The sequence below is a fragment of the Acipenser ruthenus genome, chromosome 1, assembly GCF_902713425.1.
Source record: "Acipenser ruthenus chromosome 1, fAciRut3.2 maternal haplotype, whole genome shotgun sequence".
NCBI lineage: Eukaryota > Metazoa > Chordata > Actinopteri > Acipenseriformes > Acipenseridae > Acipenser > Acipenser ruthenus.
In genome coordinates this window covers 57,393,338-57,412,556 of record NC_081189.1, presented here as the reverse complement: position 1 = coordinate 57,412,556, position 19,219 = coordinate 57,393,338, and the positions used below count along the sequence as shown (strand labels likewise).

At 39.2% G+C, this 19,219-nt stretch overlaps 1 protein-coding gene across 4 annotated transcripts in view; it reads left to right on the top strand.

Moving 5' to 3' along the window:
* The window catches only part of LOC117420833 (centromere protein C), an 80,405-nt gene that overhangs the window by 43,809 nt on the left and 17,377 nt on the right, over positions 1-19,219 (top strand). For 2 of the 4 annotated variants that reach the window (XM_059026373.1, XM_034034511.3), the window contains exons 10-15: positions 4,125-4,220; positions 5,088-5,982; positions 6,874-6,959; positions 13,895-13,969; positions 17,340-17,402; positions 17,990-18,103. In XM_059026373.1, coding sequence (XP_058882356.1) covers positions 4,125-4,220; positions 5,088-5,982; positions 6,874-6,959; positions 13,895-13,969; positions 17,340-17,402; positions 17,990-18,103 — 1,329 coding nt within the window. The remainder of the gene's footprint in view (positions 1-4,124; positions 4,221-5,087; positions 5,983-6,873; positions 6,960-13,894; positions 13,970-17,339; positions 17,403-17,989; positions 18,104-19,219) is intronic. The other 2 variants (XM_059026376.1, XM_059026382.1) reach the window with 2 other exon arrangements.

Genomic DNA, 19,219 nt, shown 5'->3' with positions numbered 1-19,219 from the left:
GTGTCACACACCGAGGAACCATCCTTTCGCCTACTCGACGGCGTACAAAAACCCTGCATGAAGAACCGAAGATTTCAAATTTTGATTCATCGGTCCATAAGACCACCTTCCAGTCTTCAGTAGTCCACTGGCGGTGCTTCATGGCCCAGGCAAGCCTCTTTTTCTTATTTTGCCATCTTAGCAATGGCTTTCTTACTGCCACTCGACCTGTCAAACCTGCAGCTCGAAGTCTTCTCTTCACAGTTGAAACTGAGACTTGCTTACTTCGACCAGTGTTAAGCTGTGCTTGAAGCTGTTGTCCTGTGAGCCGCCTATCACGCAAGCTGTTGACTCTCAGAAACTTGTCTTCTGATTCTGTTGTGGCTTTGGGTCTGCCAGACCTCTTCCTGTCAGAGTTTCCTACAGTTTCCAAGTGCCTTTTGATGATGTAGGAAACTGTACTCACTGCCACCTTGGCTTTCTTTGCAATTTCTCTAAAGGAAAGACCTACACTTTTAAGGGTTATAATGGTCTGTCTGTCTTCCTTTGTTAATTGCCTTTTTCTCGCCATTATGAGAGCAATATACTACTTCCTGCAGTACAATACTGTTTCAAAAATAGACATGTTAATAGTTTATATTTATCAATTAACAAAATGCAAAGTGAGTGAACAGAAGAAAAATCTACATCAAATCAATATTTGGTGTGACCACCCTTTGCCTTCAAAACAGCATCAATTCTTCTAGGTACACTTGCACACAGTTTTTGAAGGAACTCGGCAGGTAGGTTGGCCCAAACGTCTTGGAGAACTAACCACAGTTCTTCTGTGGATTTAGGCAGCCTCAGTTGCTTCTCTCTCTTCATGTAATCCCAGACAGACTCGATGATGTTGAGATCAGGGCTCTGTGGGGGCCATACCATCACTTCCAGGACTCCTTGTTCTTCTTTACGCTGAAGATAGTTCTTAATGACTTTTGCTGTATGTTTGGTGTCGTTGTAATGCTGCAGAATAAATTTGGGGCCAATCAGATGCCTCCCTGATGGTATTGCATGATGGATAAGTATCTGCCTGTACTTCTCAGCATTGAGGAGACCATTAATTCTGACCAAATCCCCAACTCCATTTGCAGAAATGCAGCCCCAAACTTGCAAGGAACCTCCACCATGCTTCACTGTTGCCTGCAGACACTCATTCGTGTACATCAGTCCAGAGCACCTGCTGCCATTTTTCTGCACCCCAGTTCCTGTGTTTTCGTGCATAGTTGAGTCGCTTGGCCTTGTTTCCACGTCGGAGGTATGGCTTTTTGGCCGCAAGTCTTCCATGAAGGCCACTTCTGACCAGACTTCTCCGGACAGTATATGGGTGTACCAGGGTCCCACTGTTTTCTGCCAATTCTGAGCTGATGGCACAGCTGGACATCTTCCGATTGCGAAGGGAACTAAGCATGATGTGTCTTTCATCTGCTGCAGTAAGTTTCCTTGGCCGACCACTGCGTCTACGGTCCTCAACGTTGCCCGTTTCTTTGTGCTTCTTCAAAAGAGCTTGGACAGCACATCTGGAAATCCCTGTCTGCCTTGAAATTTCTGCCTGGGAGAGACCTTGCTGATGCAGTATAAATACCTTGTGTCTTGTTGCTGTGCTCAGTCTTGCCATGGTGTATGACTTTTGACAGTAAACTGTCTTCAGCAACCTCACCTTGTTAGCTGAGTTTGGCTGTTCCTCACCCAGTTTTATTCCTCCTACACAGCTGTTTCTGTTTCAGTTAATGATTGTGTTTCAACCTACATATTGAATTGATGATCATTAGCACCTGTTTGGTATAATTGTTTAATCATACACCTGACTATATGCCTACAAAATCCCTGACTTTGTGCAAGTGTACCTAGAAGAATTGATGCTGTTTTGAAGGCAAAGGGTGGTCACACCAAATATGGATTTGATTTAGATTTTTCTTCTGTTCACTCACTTTGCATTTAGTTATTGATAAATATAATCTATTAACATGTCTATTTTTGAAAGCATTCTTACTTTACAGCATTTTTTCTCACCTGCCTAAAACTTTTGCACAGTACTGTGTGTGTGTGTATATATATATATATATATATATATATATATATATATATATATATATATATATATATATATATAAAATGTATTTTTTTTTTTTTTTTTTTAAAGAAACGCAGTTGCGTAGCGTTAGCTCAGCCTTCAGCTGCCAAGTTTCTACTTCCAACAATAAAATTGCAAGGGAACTACAGAAAATAACTTGAGAGAAAGCTCTTAAGAGTCAATCACACAACTGGAAGTTTAGTTTTATACTCACCCTACCTATCTGTTAGTGAAAGGCAAAAGAGGCTGAGGTCTCCGTGCAGTGACTATTTATTACTTATTTAAGACAAAAAAAAAGTTGCAGATGATCACAGATGCAGTATACACTGTTGGGGAGGAGCAAAGAACAGTAGCTGAAATAAGAAATAAATGGATAGATCTAGCAAGCAAAATTAAATTAAAGGAAGGAAAAAGAAGGGAGATGAAAAAGCTTTAAAGTTGATAGAGGAATCACTGTCGACAGATATTTGGAGCTGTGTAGAAGTGACAGGCTGTACTTTAGATTTCTATACATACATAAGGAAAGCCCTTCAGCTGTGTAGACAAATGTATGTAAAGAAAAAGTTTACTGATCTGTGTTTACTTTTCTTTCTACACAGCTAAAAAGGGGCTTTTGGTCGAAATGTATATAGCCAGCTAAGCACACTACCTTGACACTTTTTTATTAGTCTTTATTATGGGGCTTGCCTAATAATCAAGCTGCGTTTTAGCCTCTTTATTTAAACGTGTGGGGCAGATAATAACATGGAGGTGGCTTCTGCAACAAAGCTTTGTTATTGCTGTGCACTGTAGCTGAGACGAATTGAGGAAAGTGCTTTTTGTTTCCGTGATTTGGGGATCTGGCGGGTTTCATTTAGATACTTCTTTTTTTACCTAGTGAGAAGGAGGCGCTTGTCACTATTTTTGTCACTTGAATTTGGTCCATTTTATTTATTTGTATTGCGTTTGTGTGTCAAATAACTTATTTATTGTTCACATATAATTTTGTTTGTATTATTATTTTTATTATTCACATAATAATTGCTGCACGGTATTGTCATCAGTTTAAGCAAGGCAATCTGCCCAATAATGCTATTATCACACTGAATAAATTGGCACTTTTGGTATATGATTGCATTTAATAATTTACAAATTAACCTTGCCTCAGTTACTGTTATTTTTTCCCCACATAACTTTGTTACATGTCATTAAATACATTTAGTTTTGTAGTTTTATTTTTAAAGCTTTTGTATATATCCAAAAAAATATTAATTGTATGCCATAGGTATACCTCCATTTCAGCCTGAGGGGGTGGTTATAAGTTACAGAGACAAGTTCATATTGTCATCAGAATGTTGAGAAATCCGTTCAATAAAGTGTACAGTTCCACAGCGAGCTAGTAGTATGCGCGCCATGGTATGTCCTAAAACAGGATCTGTGATGAAAATTGCTACTTGCGGCTGCTGTCTGGCAGTCGCAGGTTTCTGGTGAAAATCGGCGATGTCGCAGCCCTGCAAACCGTTTTATGAAACCCAATTTTTTATTTGCGAGGTGCTTGCAATTGCGAAATGTCACAAATTCACTTTTGTGAAATGGACCCCAGGGCTGTCAGTATACATCAGAATGTAAAATAGAGTGTGTGTATGTAGATATGGTTTAAACGCTGACACCTGCATAGCATTTAAACGTTCATAAAAATGTACCAAAAGCACATCCCGAATAAAGTTCCCCTCCAGTCCCACTGTTCCTTACTTGTACTTACTGTATGTTTTATTATTGTACTTTAAAAGTTATATAGAGAATTTCATTTTATTTCTGTCATGCTTCTGATGCAACAGGATTTGTGTTCTTGTGACTGGCTAGTCAAGACGGTTGCATGTGTGCTATTAAATGAATGCTAAAAGCTACAAAATTGTATGCACCAAATTAAATTATTGAGACAGGGGCAAGCTAATTTACTGCAGTACAGAGTAATTAATCCATGTATTTACTTTAAATGTAATTCATAAAATGTAGGTTTAATTTGCAGCTTAACACCCTTTGCCTTTTGTTTCAGGTAAAAACATGAAGGAAACACATTTAACAAAAAGAAGAAATAAGGGTAATAAAAGAATGACCTCTTCAGGACCTCATTATTCAGAGAAAGGCTCATGTGAGTACACATTTGATGATCAAGAAGATGTTAAGGGCAGCCTTATAGGACAAGGCAAATAACAGCAGCTGGTCAGCGGCAGCAACCGCAATCTCTCTCTTGACACTTGCTGTAGAAAGCAACTAAGCAAATTACCTGGTATGTGGTGGATAATGAACTACAATTTAGTTCCTAGTTCATGATTTTGGGGCCTGCTGATTTCATATGAATACAAACTTACCTGTTATAGCCATTTAGTTTGCAAATTTAGGGGGCTTGATGCAGTCTCCAGTGTGCAGTTTTTAGGGACAAAATATGGGACAAAAAATGCCAAGTTTCGACGTTATAAACTTTTCAAATTTTGCCTAACCATTAAATCATTGCGATATCCAGCTAACAAGTAAGCTATACAAGGCTTATCTTAACTAATCCAGTAAACCCCAAAACAATTTTCAATACAAGTGATGTTTCTTTAACACAGAGGCATCTTGTAGTTAGCCACCTGTCTTAACTCTTATAACAAAGTACCTGAAGATATATGGGCATACTTGAGACTACTGTATTGAGTGATATTCTCTTTTAGACTAAAAGAGCCAAGCAGCCATAGCAACTGTTCTCTTCCTTTTGTCTGGATAATTCATGTTTCAGAGTATGTACTGTAATCACTTCTCTGTTTGGGACTGCAGCAATTGTACATCAAACTATGTAATTTGAAGTTTTGTTATTTTCTTTATATATATATATATATATAACTGGTAAGAGGGTTTCAAAACTGGTAGAAGTGTTTAATACATATTTGCAACATGTTTAAATAGTAGCAACTGTATTCTATCTTAACACCCTTGATTTATTTTTTAATTACAATTTAATGTCTTTTGTTTCTTTTAGTTAAAAGTAAAAAGACTGATGTGAAACAGAGTAGTGGTCGGGCTAACAAGGGTAGGGCTGAGGAAAGCAAAACGTGCAGCCTGTCGAGTGCAAGTGCAGGCAGCAAAGTTGAACACTATCGGACTAGCAGTCGGCAGAAGACAGCGCCTGGTACCTGGTGGATAGTGAAATCAGATGAGCATACTGCAACTATGAAGAATTTACCTGAACAAACACTGATTTCTAAAGTACCAAAAGCAAGTCGACAATTGAAGCTCGGACCTGGAAAAATCCCAGAGTCAATACTTAAGAAAAATGATTGCGAGTCAACAAGGAGCACTGATGTTCATGAGTCAACAGCAGAAGAGAATGATGATTCTGAGGAGGTTGTGGGAGATTGGGAGGAGGAAGAAGTTAATGAGCAAGTTGATGATCCTGGGTTTTTTAAACCCACAAAGAACCAGACTGCAGCAGTCCAGAGAAAATCCAGGTTGCCATCCTTTAAAGAATCTCTTGCACTGGGAAGTTATTTATATGCTACTAGCAACTTTAAAACCTCTTTGGCTTCTTTCAGTGATGCCTGTGCTCCTGCTCCAGTTCCAAGCCGAGGGAAGTCCAGTACTAGTCCAGTACCTTCTACAAGCAAGGGACAGATGACAATTCGATCCCCAGTTTTGTCTGCAAAGGCTTTAATACACAAAAATGACCCCAAAAGTATCGACACACCACAGGTGCAAAGAGATTTAGAGACAGACAGCGATTCATGTTCGGAAGGAGATTTTCATCTGGAGGGTGTGGCCCCACTAAGGGATCCACAAACAGAGCAGTTCCATTCTGGAGCAGAGGATGGCGCAAGTGAAGATGAACAAGGGATGTCAAGCCAAGGATCTCTGTCAGAGAACTCAGTCATTGATCTGTAAGTTCTGCTATCTCATTATCGATCCTTTTTGGACACAAGATTTGGGAGGGGTGAATACTGCTAACAAATTAATTGCTCATACCAGAAATAACCAATAAGGTGTGTTTTTTTTTTGTTTTTTTTCAAATGTTAGTAATCGGATTTGATATATCCATGATATATTTTATTTTTAAGTTCAGCTCACCACTACCACCCCTGTGCTGACTCGGGAGTGGCGAAGATGAGCACACGCTGTCCTCCGAAGCATGTGCCGTCAGCCCACTGCCTTTTTTTCACTCTGCAGGCCCGCCATGCAGTCAACCCAGAGCCACAGCGTCGGAGGACAACGCAGCTCTGGGCAGTTTACAGGCAAGCCTGCAGGCGCCCGGCCAGTCTACAGCGGTCGCTAGTGTGCGGTGAGCCAAGGACATCCTGGCTGACCTAAGCCCCCCCCACCCCCAGGTGGCGCTCAGCCAATTGTGCGCCACCCCCTGGGAACTCCCATCCACGGTCGTCAGTGAAATAGCCTGGACTCCTCGAACTGGCGACCTCCAGGCTATAGGGCGCATCCTGCACTCCACGTGGAGCGCCTTTACTGGATGCGCCACTCGGGAGCCTTGGAAATAACCAATAATGTTTACAGTTTGGATTTGCTCGTTGAAGACAATGTAAAGTCTTGTTCAGTTTAAAGCCAACTCCAATAAATATGAAGGAAAAATCAATAAAGTGACAACTGTTTTTGTGGTTGCATATTCAAAGAAGTATGATAGTAATTTGTTAAAATATATTATTTGTAGCAAGAGTAGTAAGGAAACTTCCCTACAATATAAAATGTGTTGCCAATGACTCCTCGTGTAAGAGATATTGCTAAACACATGTATTTTAATTGTTTAACTTTGTTTTAATTAGTGATCAACATCATAGTGGACTTGATCTTAAGAGGTCTGCGCCAGTTGTCAAAGGTGACCTGATTCATTTTGAGGGCTTGACATCAGGTAAGCCTTGGTAGTCTTGTGTGAACTCTTCTCAATTAAAAACAAAAAAAAAAAAAATGAATTAAGCATACTTGAAATTTAAAATTTTGCTTGTACAACATTTTTGTTTTAAAAGGTTATATTATGTAAAAAAAAAAAAAAAAAATCGCAAATATATATATTTATTTAGATGATGATTCTGCGATAGAACAACATAACCCTGAAAGAATGAGGGGGCAGATGAATAATCAGAATGTTGGTAAATTCCAATCGTTGGGTGTAATCTGATCGCTGAGAACTATTCAATTAGAGATGCCATTTTTTTGTTATTGTCATTGTTTTTTTTGTTTTGTTTGTTTTTTTAAACCAATGTCAGGATGTGAAATAACCGATGGCACCGCCCCAGCGGCAATTGCTGCTTGCTGCAATGCCTTCCTGTGCTGCTTCGCTCGCTTAACACTGTCCCTATTAAGCTTAACGCTTAACACTATCTTCTCAAGCGTGCACTTGGATAAAGGGGCGCAAAATTTCAGTTTTACTATTAACACGCTTCTCAGTTGTGTTTAAGACACGAGTGGCTTAACAGGTATCGGCTGAATTCTTAAAGGAGAGTCTAAAGTCTTGTGTTAAAACTAGTCTTGTGTTAAAACGCTGAAAATCATAAGCCCTATATATAGATAAATGTATAAAACCAGTGAAGCAATATGAAAAAATAATAGCATTGTATGATAATCGTCCATTTTGATTTAGAGGACGAGCATTAATTGCATTATTACAGAAATGTTATGCAGTCTAATTATTCAAATAGTGCTAAAATCCAAAATGCTAATACAGAATATTACTGTATACAAGAGATAACTAGTTATTTTCACACCAAACTGACTTTATTCTAAGTACATTATCAAGTTAATTCAAAGAAAGACTTGTGACATTTGCAGGATCAATATTCAGTTTAAAAAATAAATAAAATAAAATAAAAATAAAGTAATTTACTTATAGCAATAGTTTGTACGTGTCTGCTTGGCAGCAGTAGAAAAAATAGACCAAAAAATAAATAAACATGTAAGCAAACATATTAAACATCTTGAGTCCCAGAATAGCAGTTGCAAACTAAACCGGCATCTCCCTTGGTCGGGTGCAAACTAGAAAACAACACAAAAAACGATCAACACGGCATTCTGTAATCTGGTTCAACAAAAGACATTAACTTGTTGAATCCGGTATCCGTTAATTGAAATTGGTTGCATGTCAGTTGCTATCTTCTCAATAATTAACCGTGTTGTGGTTTCATCTTGAGTTTTATTGCATTTCCTAGTACTAGCATTTGCTTGTATTGTTGGTTGTCTGGTCCCCACCTCCTCCGCGCTAGATCCAGCACCAGTACAGTAGAAGCAGACATCATATGTACAGGATACTTTATTTTCATATTTAATATTGTTCCCATACTGCCACTGTAAGAGCACAGCCTACATTTTACTTTTTGGTCTCCCTTTTTATCGAAATATGCCCAGACAGAACATTGCTTATTTCAAGCTCCTGAAAATGCTAGACACGTGAGCAAAAGCATGCTGGACATTGGGAGGCGACTATCCAGTGACAAAGGCAGGAAGTAGACAACAAAAATAACCTCTTGAGTAGCTGTTATTAGCAGACACCCTCTTGTTGTTAATATTTGACCTGCACGTTTTTGACAAATTTTAAGCAATTTAAGCAAAATTTAAAAACGTGACACTTTGCAAATGTTTAAACTCTAAAAGATTAGCAACCCTTATAAACAATGTAAAATTGCAATATATAAATATCAAGTAATAAGTATATGAAACAGAAAAACATGGAAATGAAAGTAACTGCTGGGTCTACAAGTGACATTTATAAACACAAATGGTTTTGGATATTTCATATTCATTTTATTCATACAGATTTGTACAAACTGCCACAAGCCTTCCCACTTCCTTAGGAGTTTGGTTGTAAAATATATTAATAAACATGACTAATTGCAAAGTACTCTTTGCACCATGCTTTGGAAGAGAAAGAGCCAAGCTCTTAATGTCACAAACATTGTAGCAAGCAGTGTGAGCTTACTTTAGTAGGATATAAGTAGGGATCTACCTAATTGACGATTTTGCGAAAATTGGGTAATGCATACCAGACTAGTACGGAGAGAAAAAAAAAAAGGCAACCTAATTTAAATGAACTACTGCACACTGCAAGCGACTCAAAAGTATCAAAATTCTGTAAATAGTTTTTTTTATAGATCATGGCTCTATCAAATATGCCACTTGATTTTTTTTCTTAATCCGTTCTGTTCCACCTTTCAACTTTGTGATGTTTTTAACTTCTAAAAATGTTTCCAGGGCTCTACACATCTGCTGTATATTTGAAAGATAATACCAAATAAAACATTTTTGTGACAAACATCTCTTCAAAGCATTATATATTTACCATAACCTACATATTTCTTATTGCATAACTACTCAGTTTTAAACAGAAGATATGCAAAAAAATAAATCCTCTCCAAGTAATCAATTACGTATTGTGGAAGGGTGGGGGTATTAACTGACATGGGAGACAGAAGATGGTATTTGAGAACATCACACAGGTGCCCAATTTTATTTACTATTTTCTTTTTTTTTTAATTTATTTTAGCCCGCAGATGGTCCATGTTGTCTGTGGCCTGTATACCGGCAACAGTAATCAGGCGCACTCACAGGTGCTCAAAAATAATAATGAAAACCAAAGGCGAAATGAAAAGGGAAATCCTTAAATGTGCTTTACTTGCTCTTATCTGCCCCCTATTTTACTGCATTTAATCCTGTACTTCAGAGTACTGTAATCTGCCAAGTGTTTAATCTGTAGTATTTTGTATTTAATCATATCCTGATGTAACTATCACTGACACTGTTATCTGCTGTATTATTGAATTGTATTTTGTCACACTTGTACTTGCTTGAACCAAAGTCATTGTATTTATCTTGCTCTTAATTGTATTATTACTTGTACTGTAATACTTGAAATGTATTTGCTTACGATTGTAAGTCGCCCTGGATAAGGGCGTCTGCTAAGAAATTAATAATAATAATAATAATAATAATAATAATAATAATAATAATAATAATAAAACTATAAAACAAAAGTGCTGCTTACGCAGTGCCCCCACTGCCTCTATGCCGGTCAGCTCGGGTCTCCGTCCTACGCTTGACTGTTCTCTATACACTGGGTGGCCAGAGTTCCCCATATATATCTTCACATGTCCCCTTGTGTACGTAATAATTTATTTTAATTATTGTTTTATTTGTTTAAGGCGGGCAGTCTTCCTCAGCCGTGCTTCCCTGTTTCATCCTCTCTTCAACCGCTGACGTTCCTGCCTGGTCTTTATTTACACTGGCGTCTTTTGCCAGCGTCACGGGGTATCCCCTGTTAGGCCACCTGAATGCATAGCCAAGCGCAGTACTTATGGGATGAGCAATCCTCCAAGGCCCGCCTCTCAGCCACTCGAAGAGAGGGAAAGCCAACACACCCTCTTCCCCACCTCTCTGTGTCATCGCCATGACTGGCGGATCTTACGGGGCTGCTGCCCTCTTCCCTCTTACTTTTTACCGCTTGTTTTCTGTGTACATAACTTAAGTTAGTAACAGTACCTGTTTATTTTGAGCAAATACAAGACTGATCACGTAACGTAGATCCAGCATGTAGTTGAATATAGTGCTATTTGATTTAGGGCTGCAACAAAGAGTACATTTTGACCTTCGAAGGTTCGGAACACATTACCGAAGGAAGGTTTATTGTCGCTTTGCACTTTCTGCAGACTGTTGTGTTTTTTTCATTCATTTTTCTTTTGCAAGTAACAGCCATTTCATCGTGATTACTGTTTATGTTTACTGGAGCATTTATACTTCTAAAAAATGCAGAAATATTGTGCGTCACTGATACGACAAATTGAAAAGAGCAAAGAGCACTCTCCATAGGCACAATCGCCAGATGCCTGCTTCACCTATATATCGGAGTGGAAGTCCACTGAATCAAAATTGCGCATGCGTACAGGTGGAAAATGTGGAAGTGATCGATTCTGTGTGTTTTTTTCATCTGAGGTTCACTTTGAGCTGCTAAACAAAGATGAAATAATTATACACAGTGGTTTAGAGAATATAAAAAATAAATTCAAGATCATTATTTTCATTTTATTTTGAGTCGTCCTGCGTACCCCCTATGACCCTTAGAAGTACCTCCCAGGGGTACGCGTACCCCCGGTTGAAAATCCCTGACCTAGAATTTTAGGATTGAGACATCATAAAAAAAAAAAAAAAAAAACTATTAACATAATTTTGAAATTTTATTTAACATTATGTAATCAAAGAAACTACAAAATGATATCGGAAAATTTTACCGGAAGCCATAATAGTAGTACAGTATTTCATATTAGATTTTGAAATGTCACATTTTTTTTAGTATATGGAAAACTACAAAGTGCTATGTAATTCAGTATGTTAATGTAACATTATTCAGTGGAGTGGGTTTCATTTTGACTTTATGAAGCAAAATGAGTGAATTCTATAGGGTGATGCAAAACTTTTGACCGTAGCAGTAATTGTCCCCCGTAATCAAATAATTATTATTGAATCATCATTTAATTTTATTTTATTTTATTTTTTTATTTTTTTTTTGTAATATCAAAAATAACTTGCTGCAGGAGCACCGGACATAGCAGCTAATTAAACTTTAAATAACACTTATCATATGATATATGTTATTTAAGCTGAATTAACTGCTCTGTCTGGGCCGGTCTGGAGTGTATCTGATATCTGATATTACGTCCTTGAAAACCTTGATAGTGCCTGAATTTGAAAGTGGCAAATTCAAGGTCTTGAATTTTGTAAATCTGATATCGACACCCTCCAAAAAGTCCTCAATGACTGTGTAGAAGCTGTAAAATACTGTTCACGTATTGGCAATAACCTAGGTGAGAGTTATATTATTGCACAGTGTTCCTACTATTGTCATGCGTACCAGTATCCGTCTGTCAGAGTTTCTGGTTGTGTGAATATAGAGTCAAAGTGAAGTCAACCTAATTTATGTTAAATTATGTTAAAATGCCAGTGAAGTATGTGTACAGTGACAGGTGGTTGGAGAAACAGGAATACAAATCTTGGTTGATAGTGCCACATCATTTGAAAGACCATCTGGTGTACAGCCAGGGTTCTTGGGGGATTTTTCATAAATGTAGTTGATACATATATTTAAAAATAAATAAAATAAGTTTCTGTGGCAACTGACTGGTAACCCGCGGTGCACTGGAGTATCAGGTACTGCACCTACTGCAGTACTGGGTAGAAAGAGGTCTTCTCAGGCCTAAATTTAAAACCCAATCAAACAAAATCCGAACCCAGCCCGAGACCTTTGAATTATTTGCATACCTGATCCGACCCGACCATCTCCATAAATATATTCCTAACATACGCTATTACAACTAAGTACTTTCAGTGTATTCCTGGTTTAGAGTTAAAACGTAAATAAAGAATAAACATAAATAAAGAATAAATCTTTATTGTATTAGTCATATCTCATTTACTTCCTTCCCTAATAATCCAACACTGCATGATTTAAAATAAGACAACAGGCTTCTTCAAAACTTTGTTACCATAAATAGCCACACAGAAGAACATTTGCATACTCATTTTGGACAAGCCTATATCATATCAAATCACTAAATTAACGTTCAACAACAAATATTGCACCACAGCTACAGGACAAATACATCACTTTTCAGTGTGCCACTGCAGAGATGAATTTCCTGTCTTTTTGCTGTCATATTTCAGTAATATTTTGCAAGTTTTGGATTGTACAAAGCCACATGGTCTTTGATTATCACTGACTACATCATCGTAATTTTTCCAAACAGTAGATCTACCCATTCCAGCAACGGAACGCTGTGCTGCTACAGTCTCCTGTTGTGTGTGTGTGTGGTTTTTTTTTTTTTTTTTACTGCATCAGCCTATATACAGATGAACCCACTTTATATCATGATCGCCGTGCAGGCATAATTTGTGATATAAAGCGGGTCTGATATAAACTGAGTTTCACGATTACCTATGACAGCACATTACGAGTGTGAGAAAACTAAAGGGGCGTTCACACCGGAAGTTGGTGTTTTGCAACTGAACTGTAAGACCGCCCACGCAGCATTGGTTGACAGGCTGCACAAAATGTTTATTAGCTGAGAAGATTATTGGGTGTTAGTTGCACTGGAAATTTAATTATATCCCGTGGTTACTTAGTAAAGCCCGGCGACGCAGCATTTGACAGGCTGCACAAAACGAATAAGCGGGTTTGTGAGACGATTTCAGTTTTAGGAAGCACTTGCACACAGAGGAAGAAAAAAAAATTACTCACTAAAAACGCCATAATCCACTCACTGATAACACTAACCCGACCCGAGTCCAAACCATAATATACAAACTACACCCCACCCGAACCGAACCTGACACTTATCGGGTCCCGTCAGGCTCGGGTCGGTAGCAAGGCTCTAGTACTAGGGAAATGTTTCCTGGAACCTACTGTGTACATATTTAAAAATGATCAAGGGAGTGGGTCTTTGATAACAGTCTCCTCTGGGTATGTCACAGACTATGTTGCAAGAGTAATGTTTATACCTATATGCTGTAGTGTGTACACTCTGATTCTCCATCGTTTGCGTGAGGGATATGCATATGGGAGAACGGCATGGCAAGTCATATATATGATGGCTGTTTAACTGACGGGGAATAGGCAACCAAGTTGAATGTGTTAAGAATCCCTTTTGACCTGAACTCTTGTAGCACTATATTAGCTGCTTTTGTGGCAACTAAGTATGTTACCATGTCTTGACCAGATGTTTTGGAAAAGTCTTTTATTTTAAATTTTTTTATTTGTACTTATTGGCAACATTTCCAAGTTCAAATCCTGCCTTTTTTTTTAAACAGTGCTACCAACAAATACTCCTGAAAGAAGATCAGAACAAGGGGAAGAAAGGGAGGATTACCGGATTACCCAGCCGGGTATGTGACACTTCACTGCTTTTGCACTTTAAAATCCTAATTATCCATTTCTGCCTCAAACATTTTCAGAATGTACTTACAGAAATAAAAAAAAATCACAAGTCAAATGAAAAATAATGAATCAGTTTAGTGGTAGTATTTTGATCCACAATCTTTGAGCACTTTGTCATCCGCCCTTGTTGTTTTGCACGTCTGACAGCACGTTGAATAAAACTCTCTTGGCTATATAGTTCCATGAAAAGTCTATCAAGTTGCTTTCTTTATGGACTTTTTATCTGTGTTACCAACAAATACTCCTGCACTATATGCTGAATGGCCATTTTCACCACTCCCTGTGACAAGGGTGTATGGATGGGAACAAAACACACTCCCTGTGATTTAGGTCTGCAAAGCATATATATCCACAATAATGGAATTTCCGCTAAAGTAACGGAATTCGCATTATGAAACAAAATTGCATGTTTTCATTTTAATAGAAATACTTATTTGACCCTTTTTGACAAATGCAAACAATAATACATTTGATTTATCCTGTATTCCAGTATTGACTGTGCTTTATATTGCATTTTGTTATCCTCTAGTGGCAGCTATAACAAAACAAATCAACTTATATCCTGTGCTAATCCACAATCTTTATTGAATTCTTGATGTTTGCCATGGGGGCCTAAGTACAAATAGCAAAGAATATGATATCTGTTACTGGATTTATTTTTGATTGCACAAGTCAACTTCCAATGCGGTTACAAATAATTATTGTACAAAAAACAAACATTCAGAAAAGTGTAAATAACTTGTTGAAACAAAACCACCATGGCTCTGTGCCAAGGGAGAGCAGACAGCGCACCTGGGAAAGTAGCCCACGCAGGAAACAATTCTCACAGTCTTCCTAATCTTTCTCAAGCTCTGCCTCTTCTTCCTCTTCCATGGCATAAGGCAGCTGTTTCCCATCAAGGGGGCTATGAGCACAGATTGGCCACAGAAAGGGCATATTGTCCATCGTCGTCCCACAAGAGGTGGGCGAACAGTTCCCGTCTGAGGATGTGGAATCTGACAGCGCATCCCCTGCAGCTAAACTCTCCCTGTTGACAGAGCTTCTACTGCTGGTCAACAGGGCCACTGCAATCTTGTAAGTGCCCTGCACTACAGAATGCAAAACAAGGCAGTCGATTTTCTGATGATGAGCCTACCGCCTCTCCCGTATCACCCCCAGTTCACCCAGACTTTCTTTTTGAAGTCCAGTCGTCCTGGGATCATCCAGCAATAGCTGTTTCTTGGTAGATGGACGCCCTATATAGGGTGCATGATGCAGAGAAGCTGGGTTTGTCCCAATTTCTGCCGCTTGAGGCAGGTAGTGTTCAAGGACAATACCTGCCCCAACAAGCAGTGCCTACCAGTCCCATTTGCTGAGGTCCCTTTCTAAGAGTCACAGGCCCTCTCCACAATAGCTGGTTGAGCTGCACCTGGTTAATAAGAACCTGCTCCATGTGTCAAAGTTCAATGAGCAGGCTGTAGGGAGGAACCTAGCTGCGTTGATAGCTGCGTGTAGGCAGCTTTGGCTTTCCCAGACACATGTTCCTGACGGGGACAAAGCACTGCTGTTGGATGCCCCAATTACACCAGGGCTATGTTTGGTCCCGTGGTGGACAAGATGCTGCAGTGATCGCTCCGCTCGCGGGCATCCACAAAGGAGCTGGCTCTCCTGCTGCCTAAGCGACCATCTCCAGTGCACAAACTGGAGCCAAAGGCCCCAGCAGCCTCAAATACCGGCACAGGTTCCGCCGCCCTGTGCAGACAGAAGCTGCAGGCCAAGCCACAAGCTGAGCAGCAGCCCTAAGAGTTTACTGCCACAGGCCCAGGGCCCCTTTTCAGGGAGTCATCTGGAGAATTAGCATCAGTACACCACTGGGTGCTTACTTGGTAGCAGCAATTCAAGCACAGTCCCCCTCCCTTTCGGGGCGTGACTGCTACATCAGTCATGGACACGCAAGACACCGCTCAGGAGGTAGCAGCGATGCTGTAAAAACTGGTTATTCACATGATAGACCCCTCCGTTTGGAAGGGTTCTACTCCAGGTACTTTCTACTGCCCAAGCGGGATGGTGGCCTCAGACCGATCCTCGAATTTAGACAGGTCAACCTGTATCTGAGCTAAAGGAGGTTCCAAATGTTGACGATGCAAAAGCTGTTGCAGTCAGTCAGGCCAGGCAACTGGTTCACCACGGTGGACATCAAAGGCCTATTTCCACATCCTCATAAAACCAGCGCACAAGAAGTACCTGCGGTTCGCCTTTCAGGGAGCAGCCTATGATTTCCAGGTCTTGCCATTTGGCCTCTCTCTACCACCCTGTGCCTTCTCGAAGTGTGTGGAATCTATCCTGGTCCAATTGAGACTCAAAGGCATCAGAGTGCTCGATTTATGTGGATGACTGGCTCATTTGTGCCGTCTCCAGCACAGGCAGAGGCCCACACGGAACTTGTCACTGGCCACCTTCAAGGTCATGCCTTCTCTAGGATTGTGCTTGGTCTTCAGGGCCTTTCTGTCCACTCTGTTGGACGGCAGAGTGCAGAGCGCTCTCTGTAGTGACATTCCAGAAACTTCTGGGCTTGATGGCAACAGCTTCCCAGAACCTTCCATTGGCTCTCCTATGCATGCACCCTCTGCAGGCCTGGTTCAACAGCAGGGTTTTTCAGCACGCATTAAACTGAGACCGTCTATTTACAGTGTCTTATCTGTCTAAAGGCACTCTCTTGGTAGAAACAGCCGGCCCATCTATGTCTCGGCGTAGCACTGGGCAGTGTCACCAGGTCATCGCCATGGACACATCCAGTTTGGGCTAATTTTTTATTGGTAAAGTGTTGATATTTTTGTATACATAACATTTTTTTTTAATTATGAAGGCTCAAAATTAGTAGAGGGCATGACTCAAATCCCAGATGGCTGTCTGGTAGAAAATGTATCTGCATTTGGTGTGTGAACTACATTTTACATAATATTAAAACATGTTTTTTGGGCATTTTGATTTCAGATATGTTTTAAGTTTAATAGGTAAAAACGAAATGTAATCTGTTATGTATTTTGTTGTAATCTAGAATTTTGTTTGACCACTCTCTAGTAAAAGTACAAATGTCCAGTAATATGTAGAAAATGAAAATTTGTGAAATGGAAAGTGGACAGTTGTTTGTACTGATTAGTTAATATCTTGGCACTATGACAGGGGAAACCAGTTAGTGCAACTAATAATTTACAACCCCTTTAGAAATATTAATATCATTGGGACATGCAGTTTAAAAAAAAAAAAAAAAAATACGATTTGTCAGCTCAGCAGACTTTGTGCTATCTTTCATGTGTCTTTTTATTACTTTTGTTACAGAAGACTTTGTTGCTGATGATGTCCCGTCTCCTGAACAACAAGAGCTGGGACAGCCTTCTCAAAGTAGTAGCCTATATTTTTGCAATTCAGAATATATCATTTTCATAAAACAATACTTCGACAGGACGGTTTAGTTATGCTTAAATCAACACTAATCTACATGATTTAAATGTTTTTTTTTTTTTCTTGTTTTATTTATTTTCTTCTACAGTAGAACCTGTCATACCCGATATTAATTGGTTGCAGAGGTCCATCAGATATGTCAAAGTGTTGTATCTCAAGGAGTTGCTTTATTAACGTCAGGTCATTATAAATGAACAGATTCCAGTACAGCAGTGTCTCTAAAACACCACAGTACAATACTGCACGTATACTATACAAAGTGAAAGTACATTCCTAAATGCACCATCTATTCTAGCACCATTGATCAGTTTCCACCAGTACAGTTCAGTTGGTACCAGCATGTATAAATGACACATGCCGAGGTCCATTGGTTAATAGAGGGTAATGTTCAAGGATTGGATATGATAGGTTCTAGTGTATATTAATACATTAGTTAGCTGTTCCACTCTCTGACTTCATTCTGCTGTCTTTTTCAGTTCTTGATCCTACAGATTTATAAAACACATTTTCTGGTAATGTTGTTGCAGGTCATGACTCCACCAGAAGACCCTACTACAAATTAATTCCAGGTACTCTGAGTAATGAAATGATGGCAAAGCTGTATTGTTGGCTCTGTGGCCCTGGAGAACTGGCTGCCCAAGGTAATTTCTGCCGTGGTTTGATGGTTAACAGGCAAAGTAACCCAATAGTATATACCATATTTCTGATAAAATAAAATTAAAAAAATGCTTCAAAGTTAGTCTCAGTTGCATACAGTGAGTTCCATGGAAAACTTCCACCTTACTGCGGTGGGTCATACTGGGGTGTGCCATGGGTTACTGGTCAGTTGCCGTGGACACTCCTTTACTTTTTTTTTTTTTTTAAATCATGCTTCATAGTATTGAGATCATAGACATTTGGAACTGGTAACATGATTGAGAATTTCACAATAAAGGTTTTAGTACTGCTGCAAAGTTGTTGAAAAAGTCCCCCGTGAAATTACGCCTGTGGATGTAGGCATTTTTGCTAAAATACCTATTCCCAAGTTTTGAAAATGACTTCCATTCCCTGATCCCCTATTCTAACTTACATGCGGTCATGTAAGATTGCTGTTTAAAACCCCACAATCCTGCAATCCTAAAATACTAAAAATAACAACATTTTAAACTACCGTTTTTATTAAATTCTTAGTTTGTTTAAAAAAACAAACAAAAAAAAAACAACATTCCTAAAAGCTGTCTGGCGCACCCTGCTTAAAAAAGAAAATATTAGTTTTACGCTTCAAGCCGTGGTATACTGTGCTAGAGTCCTGCATCGGATCGGTTGCCCACGGGTAACCTGAAAAAGCGGGTCGTGTTCAGGTCAGAATGTGAACTTTCACGGTTTGCGGTTCGGGTGCGGCTAAAAAAAAAAAAAAATTCGGGTCTTTCAAACGGGAAATATTAACCATTAGAAATGAGTGATGTCTCTTTAAGACCACCCAAACCTGACAACTATATCAACGGTGTTCGTCAGAGCCTGTGTCACTGCTGAGGGCCCGCCCCTGAGCCTATAAGAAGCCGAGTCACAGGACAAAAGACGCCATTTTTTTCTTCAGGAAATTCTTGAGCCTGTACTCTCAACTTCTGATAACTGAAATATACTTTCTCTTTTTCGATAATATTTCAATATATTCTACTTTGATGCATTGTTGACTGAATCGCTGAAGAATTGTAAAAATATTTTAAATTCGAAGTGATGTATGTTTGTGTCCCAGCAGCTTGCTGCTCCACAGAAGC